This window comes from Phoenix dactylifera, chromosome 2, assembly GCF_051530095.1.
Source record: "Phoenix dactylifera cultivar Ajwa chromosome 2, Ajwa_hap1_PhDact_Kaust_v1.1, whole genome shotgun sequence".
NCBI classification, from domain to species: Eukaryota; Viridiplantae; Streptophyta; class Magnoliopsida; order Arecales; family Arecaceae; genus Phoenix; species Phoenix dactylifera.
The window spans coordinates 53,455,610-53,465,716 of NC_143191.1; the positions used below are offsets into that span (position 1 = coordinate 53,455,610).

General features: G+C 47.3%; 1 protein-coding gene across 1 annotated transcript; it reads left to right on the forward strand.

Annotated features, from left to right (window-relative positions):
- The first annotated feature begins 8,683 nt into the window (after nt 1-8,683).
- LOC103712422 (GATA transcription factor 15-like) lies at nt 8,684-9,999 on the forward strand. The gene is made up of 4 exons (XM_008798939.6): nt 8,684-8,993; nt 9,124-9,176; nt 9,279-9,395; nt 9,519-9,999. Exons 1-4 carry the CDS (start codon nt 8,927-8,929, stop codon nt 9,816-9,818), a joined length of 537 nt encoding a protein of 178 aa, XP_008797161.3. The 5' UTR covers nt 8,684-8,926; the 3' UTR covers nt 9,819-9,999.
- Nucleotides 10,000-10,107: the final 108 nt, after the last annotated feature.

Sequence of the window (10,107 nt, forward strand, 5' to 3'; positions counted from 1 at the left end):
GAGGGGGTGGTTGAAATTGGCTACTGTAACAACCACTATTTTAGCTACTCTAGCTAATATAAAACTTAATGATTAATATAAAACTGACTCTCTTTTTTTTTTGCCCAAATCACAACTCATTGAGTCAAAATCTGTTTATATATCTAGCTAACAAATTTAAATTTTTAGAAATAAATAGTGAAATCTAAAAATCGACTTGTTTACTTTCCACTAGAGCGTTAAAACAAAATAAGACTTAAAAAAGGACTGTTGTTTTGAAGCTTCTGTTGGCAAAGTATCTCACATTTTTGCCGACAGGGGTCTTTTTTAAGATTCTTATCGCTTCAGGATATTTATAAGCAAGATATGCTTTGAAAAACTTACATAATTCTCTTGTCTATCTTTTTAACTGTCACTGAAAAGCAAAGGGATCATAAATCCTGTCTTAAGGAGAATTAATTGAATGAAATCAGCCTAGAGGCCCTCAAAAATTGCTAAAAGATGATTAGCTAGGGGTGCATTTGAGCTGGCTTTACCCATAGCATAACCCGACCGAATCTATCGGTCTGATCGAGTCGAGTGAGTTTGGACTTCTAGTCTAACACAACCCTAATTTCCCCTGGAATCGAAAATGTTGGATTGATTCCCGAGTCGAGGTGGAAATTTTGCTGGTCGGGTTAGACTTGGGCTGGTCGCTAGACTAATCCAAGTTGTCCAACTTGTAACATGTATTATTAAAAGTGTTATTATAATTGTTAGGGTGGTATTTGAAGGGTGTGTGAGTTTTGATGAGATGATTGGAAGCAGTGGTGTGAATAGAGAGGGGAGAGGTCTTCTCGTCTGATCAAAGCGATTCTTTTGTTCATTGTCCAAAGTGTCGTCGTGATGCTGCTGCTGAGAAAGAGATATTCTTGTATGTTCATCTCTAGCTTATTTATTTGTATGTATTATAGTTTATTTAAATGATTTTTAATTAAATGTTTATGTGAAAGGTTTTTTCATGTTGTTATATATTCGGCCTCCTATTGCTGTAGGCTTGGGGGTTTTCATCTGAGCCATGGTCTTTGCTTGTATTGGGATTTGTCACTTATACACAGAAAATCTACAGCAAATTTTTGTTTAATATTTATTCTAGTAAAAATTATAATTTACTCTCGTGCATCGCGTGGATCATTTGCTTGAAGAAGAAGAAGAAGGGCTATCTAAAGTGCGTTAGGTCCATGCTTGCTGAGAGCTGATTCGCTGCAATACTAACCTCACATCCAAATCCATGAAAAGTGCATGTTTGAATGATGTACTCGTGCATGGCAGGTGACGTACACTTTCCACAAATAGTATGCCAAAACAAGTTGTGATACTGCACCGAATCATCAAATGGTCCCATGCGAATGGATACATGATAGGTTCATTTGTGGGAGCATGACATAAATACTCTCCTAATTTTAGGCTTTATGTATTATATGCGAAGAATTTACTAGACTCAATACACAACAGTGTAGGATTAATAGTCTCCATAAGATTAGTTTGAGCGCTTTTCTTTTAATAATGAAAAAAAGAAATGATTTAAAATATTTTCTTCCGATCGATTCAGAGTCGGGTAGGGCTAAGTAACTAATAGGAAGATACAAAGTAGACCTATATAGTTATAATCAGATTGAGCTAGATTGGGTCAAATTTTATGAAATTCAGACCGAACCAAAAATATGAAACATGTTTAACATTTGAACCCAACCCAGCCCATGAATCTTCAAGAATGAATTAGGTCAAGTCCAACCACATCGAGTCAGGTCAAGTCACGATCCAACCTCACTCATTTGCAGCCTTATCTCTACTATCTTTCTATTGAGGGAAAAATGGACCACCCCACAAATATAATCAAAACATCCGAATCCAACGGCAAGGCCGAGCTCATGCAGACCGAGCTTAAAAGGCCGAGCTCAGAAGACCGAGCTCATGCAGGCCGAGCTCACGTAGGCCGAGCTCAGAAGATCGAGCTCATGCAGGCTGAGCTCCGAAGGCCGAGCTTATGCAGGCCGAGCCGAGTTCACACCGAGCTCATGCAGGCAGCTCATGCAGGCCGAGCTCAGAAGACCGAGTTCATGCAGGCCGAGCCGAGCTCATGCAGGCCTTGCTCCGAAGACCAAGCTCATGTAGGCCGAGCTCAGAAAGCCGAGCTCGTCGTCCATATGTTGCGGCCACGCCCTGCAACAGTCTCACCACACCATACTTTGCTTACCGGCCACGCCACGACATACCAACCAGGGATCATATCCTGCTACGACTGTCAACAATTAAATGCCCACGATCTCTACGGATCTCCAGCCAGCCCAAAGTCTCAGGCCATCCACGGCAACTCGTTGACTCACTCAATCCCATCCAGTCATCACGGCAACTCATTAATGCGCCACTTTGTCTTGTTCAGTTGCTCAAGCCAGCTCATTAATATGCACAACCACGCCCAATCATGACGGCAATTCATTAATTCGCCCAGTCACATCTTAGGTAACCTGACATCCCTCCTATAAAAAGGGGAGCTTCTCCCTCTAAAAAGGGGGCTTCGGACTTCTACATACAGTCCATCTTCTTCTCCAAAATTAAGTCCCCCTCTGACTTAAGCATCGGAGGGCTGGCGTCGGAAACCCTGGCCACCGGCTTCTTGCAGGATCCCTGGAGGACGCCGCTCGCCGACGCGCCACCAACCAGAGCTCCTCCTTCTCAGCCAATGGTCGCCCTCGGGTCCAATTTCCAGCAACAGTTGGCGCTAGAGGAAGGGCCCAAGTCGTGGCCATGAAACTAAGGAGCAGAGGAGTCTCTGATACCTCCCGGCATCATGCTCCAAGCCCCGGACGCTCAGTCCAAAATTCACCACCAAGACCTCCGGCAGATCAAGTTCCATAAGTCCAACCTGAGCAGTTTGACGCGCTGGTGCAACAAGTCCAAGTGCTAGCCATTGCGGTCCAAAGCCTGCAACAGGTGGAGGCCCCTCCTATGCCGCCTCCACGGGTTTATGCTAAGTAGAGGAAGAAACTTTCTCCCGAGCCATCTCGAGTCAAGCACGACTCCCGCTGCAATGACGTGGGACGTGGGGGCAACCAGAAGTAGTAGCCCGAGTCTCACGTCAACAAGTTTGTTGCCCAAGGTGACAACCCAAGAGGGGGGGGTGAATTGGGTCTTTTAAAACCTTTTAAACTACTTCTAATCTTTTAGATTAATTATGCTAAGTTGTATGGATGCTTAGTGAAGCTTAACCTTAGCAAGAGTATGATTCTAATCTAATCAACTATTAAGCAGTGGGTTCAATAAAAGATTAGTCTAATTTTGCCCTAGTATGCTATTCAATTTAATGATTGAGTAAATTGATTATGCTTGCAACTAAAGGATGCACGAAGAAGAGTTAAGCAAGCTTAATATCTAAGTAAGTGAGTGAGGAGGTCAGTCAACAAAGAGCATCACAAACACAACAAAAATATAGTGGTTCGGTGCACCCCAGCACCTACATCCACTCCCCAAGACCTCTTGGGAATTTCACTATAATCCTACCGATTACAGCCGGTTGTTTTACAAGCTCACAACCCAACTTGTTGTTTTACGAGCGCACAACGAACTCGGTCGGTTTTCCCAGGCTCACCGACTAGAACCAACCCCGATTGTTTTCCCGGGCTCACAATCAAACCCTTTCACGTTGGTTTTACCCTCGGCTCACCAACAAACCTAAACCCCGTTGGTTTTCCCTTTGGCTCACCAACAAACCTTACACCGTTGGTTTTCCCTTTGGCTCACCAACAAACCTTTACCCCTTGATTCAATCCCGTGATTGAATCAAGTTACAAGATATTATAACAAAGTTTAAGATAAATCAAAGCTTCTTAAACAAGCAAATATAACACTATAAGCAAATAGAGTAAAGTGAAGTCCTCAAACGAGTTTGGAAGATGACGGAGCTCGACTTCTTCTTTACTTGACCCTCTTCTGATTTGGCACGAAGTGGAGGATCACTGAGGCAGCACACGGATGGAGAGGAAGCTTTGGGATTCACTTGGATGCTCTTCTTCTCTCTATTTCGTTTTGGATGGCCCTTTTGTGCTTGTGGGAGATTTCCTTTGTAATCTCTTTGAGATCTCTTTCCTAGATGATCTCTCCCACTTCCATGCCTTCTCCCCTAGCTCTCTTCTTGTTTTTATAGCTTTAGATGGCGTGGAAACAAGAATATAGCCGTTAGAGACAAGAAAAAGAGCCGTTGGACACAGTCTGCATTTCCTGACAATGTTACCGTTGGGATCGGAGTCGACTCGCGCGATCAGGAGTCGACTCGCCTGTTGCAGGAGTCGGCTCGTGCTTTACTGGAGACGACTCGGCTACTGTTCCAAATTTGAATTAAAGTGCATGCCTTGACTGGGAGTCGACTCGACTTAACCCGGAGTCGACTCGCCAACATCTGGAGCTGACTTGGCATCTTCGGAGTCGGCTCATCCCATGAATCCAGAGGACATACTTTCTGATTTTCTTCCTCGAGTCGACTCGGATTCTCTTGGAGTCGACTCGGCTCTCAGAGCCCGAAAACTGATCCTCTGCATTTTTAGGGTCGCGCTGCCTTGGAGTCGACTCGAACTGTCTGGGAGTCGACTCGAATCTCAGAGGCAGTAACTTGGTTTTCTGTCTGTTGATGGTCGCGGAGTCTCGGAGTCGACTCGTGCAATGCGGGAGTCGACTCGAATCTCAGAGTCCCAAAAATGCTCTCTGACTTTTTCCTTGTGTTCCGCTGAGAGTCGACTCTTGCTTTCTTTGGAGTCGACCTACCAACCATCGGAGTCGACTCGCGTTCCACTGGAGTCGACTCGAATCTCAGACCCGAAAACTGCTCTCTGACTTTTCTGCCTGTGACTCCTAGGAGTCGACTCATACTTCTCCCGAGTTGACTCGCCAAGCATTGGAGTCGACTCGAATTCCTCAGGAGTCGACTCGAAGACTATTCTTTTAAATTTTCCTTGAATTTGCTCCTCCAATTTGAATCTTTTGAACTTGAGACTTGGGCCAATAACTTGTAGCTTTCTTCCAACTTTTCTTGAGTGCTTTTAGAGGCCTTCTTGTGTTCTTCCAACTTGCTATGTTCCTTGCAACATAAATATCTTTCTCCTTGCAACATAAACATTAGTATCTATACTTCAAGGTTTTGTGATCATCAAAATCAATCTATGAATCAATCTTTGGGTCATCAAAGTTGGAGAGGAAGAGAAATAAGCTGAGGTCTGGAGGAGAAGAGTTATGGAATTTTAAAATAGGGTTGTGAGCCTCTGTGGCAAAGGGTACAGTCCCATTAAATCCCATTACCCTTCAAACTCTTCTCTATTATTCCGCGATCAGAACGAAGGCTACGTGTCCCCACTTCCCTCGTTCGGATTATCAAGGCCTGCAGCAAGTAAGAGACCAGCATGTGCTCCCTCCTCATGGGTGTAAGTCCTCAGGACGGCGCTCGGTCACCAGGCCAGGAGGGCCCTTTTAGTAGCAGGACTAGATCCCGCACCGAAGAAACAAAACCATGCGGGGGCGTGGTATCTACGCGGACCTTTCCAAAGCGGACAATACCTCACGATGCAAGGCCGACCTTCGTTTTCCGCAACCTTAACAGCTGGTGCTTTCGTTGAGAGCCGAGCTTCGAAAATCGAGCTCAGAAGGCCGAGACCAGAAGCCCGAGCTCAGAAGGTCGAGCTCAGAAGGCCGAGCTCAGAAGCCTGAGTGCAGAACGCCTCCTCCGAAGACCGAGCTCAGGAGACCGAGTTTAGAAGCTCAAGCTTAGAACACCTCCCTCAGAAGGTCGGTGCTGAGCCAAGTCCTGAGGGACTTCGAAGCTCGAGAGTGATTAAAATGTCTCCAAAAAGTACAGGACGCCACTTTAGCTTTAAATAATTTCAATATTTTATCTATCTCCAGGTCGGAGAATGCAAAAGACGACCTACGGGTATCTCTATCTCCAACGTCGCCCCACTCCAGGTAGGGGTGCACGATCGCCAACGAACAAGGCCATCTCCGGTCTCCATCTCTATCAAAGACCCCGACCAAGCTCGGGATGCCCTGCTGAGTCGACAGCGAGCCCAAGCTCCCTCGACCTCGGGAAGCATCGCGGGGTCGACAACGAGCCCAAGCTCCCTCGATCTCGCGCATGATCCCCCGACTAAAGTCGGGATGCCCTGCTGAGTCAACAGCGAGCCCAAGCTCCCTCGACCTCGGAAAGTATCGTGGGGTCGATAGCGAGCCCAAGCTCCCTCGACCTCGCGCATGATCCCCCGACTAAGGTCGGGATGCCCCGCTGAGTCGACAACGAGCCCAAGCTCCCTCGACCTCGGGAAGCATCGCAGAGTTGACAACGAGCCCAAGCTCCCTCGACCTCGTGCATGATCTCCCGACTAAGGTCGTGATGCCCCGCTAAGTCGACAGCGAGCCCAAGCTCCCTCGATCTCGGAAAGACATTCGACGACACTTCGACGACATTTCGACGACATTTCGACGCCATTCGACGCCTCCTACGACAACACACCCCGATCTGAGTGGGGGCACCCTGCTGAGTCGACCACAAGCCAAAAAAGGCTGCTGAGTCGACCTAAAGCACTTAGCTCCAACTGCATGAGAGGTACACCCTACTTAGCACGTACATCTCCTTAGACATTTGGCTATATTACAGGATAATCGACGACTAGACTACTTCCTTCGCTCGAGCCAAAAAGCAACTCGAACTCGGATGTCGGGGGTAGTGTTGGGGGGAAAATGGACCACCCCACAAATATAATCAGAACACCCGAATCCGACGGCAAGGCCGAGCTCATGCAGACCGAGCTCAGAAGGTCGAGCTCAGAAGACCGAGCTCATGCAAGCCAAGCTCATGCAGGCCGAGCCGAGCTCATGCAGGCCGAGCTCAGAAGACCGAGCTCATGTAGGCCGAGCTCATGCAGGCCGAGCTCCGAAGATCGAGCTCATGCATGCCGAGCTCAGAAAACCGAGCTCGTCGTCCACATGTTGCGGCCACGCCCTGCAGCAGTCTCACCGCACCATGCTTTGCTTGCCGGCCACGCCACGACATACCAACCAGGGACCATATCCTGCTACGACTGTCAACAATTAAATGCGCACGATCTCCACGGACCTCCAGTCAGCCCAAAGTCTCAGGCCATCCACGGCAACTCGTTGACTCACTCAATCCCGTCCAGTCATCCACGGCAACTCATTAATGCGCCACCCGTCTTGTTCAGCTACCCACGCCAGCTCATTAATGCGCAAGACCATGCCCAATCATGACGGTAATTTATTAATTCTCCCAGTCACATCTCAGGTAATCTGGCACTCCTCCTATAAAAAGGGGAGCTTCTCCCTCTAAAAAGGGGGCTTCGGATTTCTACATACAGTCCATCTCCTTCTCCAAAATTAAGCCCCTCTCTGACTTAAGCATCGGAGGGCCGGCGCCGGAAACCCCAGCCACCGGTTTCTTGCAGGATCCCCAGAGGATGTCGCCCGCCGACGCGCCACCAGCCAGAACTCCTCCTTCTCAGCCAGTGGTCGCCCCCGGGTTCAATTTCCAGCAACACTTTCATTCTTAATTTTTCTTGTATCTCCTTTTCTAAATATTATATAATACCTTTAAGTCCATACGTTGGACCAACTAGATAGTTTGCTTCACCACTATACCAAACTTCTTAGGGACATCATTGATGCACGACTTGCATACGGGGAGTTATTCGAACTTACATGCATCATTGATCTTATATCAAATTATGAACAGTGCTATAGTCTCTCTAAAAAATAATTAAAAACAGCATTAGTAATAGCAGTAGCAAGATACTCTTGACAATAATATACATACATATATACATACATACTATATATATATATTATATGGCAAATTAGGATAGAGTTCATTGCTTGCACTATTTAATCTCCCTCCATGGATGTACTTTGGTTGGCAGGGGAGGCCACCTAAACTGCATCCTAAGTGAAACAAATTGTTCTACTTGTTTACATGACTACTGTGACATCACATTCCTCCCCGCCACACGGTGGACGCGGGCCGTACATCCGGTCGGACCCGTCTGCCGGCTCGGTCCGAGACCATCCCAACGGTCGATGCCCCTACTCCGCCGCCCCCCATCCCACCGTCCGATCTCGATCAGACCGTCATCTGATCACCCAACCCAAATGCCTGAACGCACCCCACGCGTCACCCCTTGCGCCCGGTCCGCCGGCCGAGGTTTCCTCTGTGGCGCAGCCACACAGCGGACACGCAGACAACGGTCAAAAATTTAAAACACCGAGGGCATTACCGTCATTTCGTCGAAACAACAAACCCTAGGGTTTTTGTGGCGGTGCCGCGGCACCCCCTCAGGTGACAGATCAGCTGTCTAACTTAAATCAGAAATCCATCCTCCAGCCAGCTTTCCATAGCGGGGCCAACGTGTATCTCTTCTCAAAAAGTCACAAATGGCAGCCACGTTGGGTTTATGAGCTACATGCTGTTTGAAGGTTTGCAGGGGATCTGGAATGTTGTCCGACACTACGTCGGTGGATACGGTAACTCGCGCCCGCACGAGCAGATAAAGAAAGGCTGCACCGCGCCCACAGAAGCTTGGGGCCCAAGCCTTGTATTTAATTATTAATTAAATCTAATCCATTGGTATTTGTGGTAATTATATTGTATTATAGGTTCAATAATTGGATCCCTTTCTCCCTAATTCCTCTGCTCCTATTTTTTTTCCCCTTTCCCTCCGCGCCTTTCCGTTTCCCTCCATTCTTCTCTCTCTCTCTCTCTCGATTTCCCTCTCTTCTCTTTGCTCTCTTTCTCTAAGCTTCCGAGGTTTTTTTTTCCTTTTTCTTGTGAAATCCAGAAGAGATCAAAGATCTCACGGAGGTTGGTGAGGGGGAGTGGGGTTTTGTTCTCTCCCGGCGGTGTTTTCTTTTATCTCTCATGTTTTTCGAAGATCTCTACGTTTTTCTCTGTCAAATAAGCTGGGATCGAAGATCTCGCGACGAGAGTGAGTTCGAGTGAGGTTTTGTTTTTCCGCCGCAACCCCTGCATCGGATCTGGGAGAAAGGAGCCATTTTGGAGCCTATCTTTCTTTCCATCTCTCGAATTCTATAATCCAAAGGTGCCTCTTTTTTCAGATCTTCGAGAAAGAGCGATTTTCGGGCGAGTGATGGATCTATCGGGCGAAAAGGTGAGATCTCGGATCGATTGATTCCAGTTTGATCTCTGATTTCTTTTGTTTTCTAATGGATTCAAGTGCGCTGATCTGTTTCTCGCTCTGATTTGGCTTCAGGAAACCGGATCTATAGATCTGAGCGGCGGCAGAGAGGGTTCAGGGGAGCCAAAGAGCTGCGCGGATTGCCGGACAACCAAGACGCCTCTTTGGCGAGGCGGCCCCTCGGGCCCTAAGGTACTATCGATCGATCTAAATCCTAATCCACTCGGAGAATTCGATTTCAGTTCATTTGCTGGGGGGCTCTCGATCTCATCTCTTGCTGTTTGCTTTTGCTTTTGCTATTACTTCTTACCGCAGTCGCTCTGCAACGCGTGTGGGATTCGGTACCGGAAGAAGAGGAGGGCAGTGCTGGGGCACAAGGAAGGGGAAAGGAGAGAAAGGAAGCAGAAGAGAGAGGACGATAGTAGCAGCAGCAGCACCACCACCACCACCAAAGAGTTGGGTGGGGTCTCGGTGAAGCTCAGGATGTTGGGGTTGGGAAGCGAGGTGTTGGTGAAGAGAAGATCTATGCTTGACAGGAAGAGGAGAAGGATGGGAGAAGTGGAGCAGGCTGCTGTGCTTTTGATGGCTCTCTCCTCTGGATTCCTCCATGCTTAGCTTTACTCTCTTATATTAACCTTTGTTAGTGTAGAGAAGAAGAAAAGAAAAGTTTTGGATGGTGTTCTTTTTGTGTTTCTTTTCTTTGGTTTAAGAAGTGGGTTGGTGATCAATCAAGTGTAATCCCATCCCTGTTCTAATGTATAATGTTACCATAAATGGAGAATTTTGTTGGCTTTTCTATTGTGTTTCATGTTCTCTTTCCTGATGCACTCCTTTAAGCACTGTGTGATTGTGGTTCCATAATCTTTGTTGGCTTGGACCTGCAAGCATGGCTTCATCTCCAGGC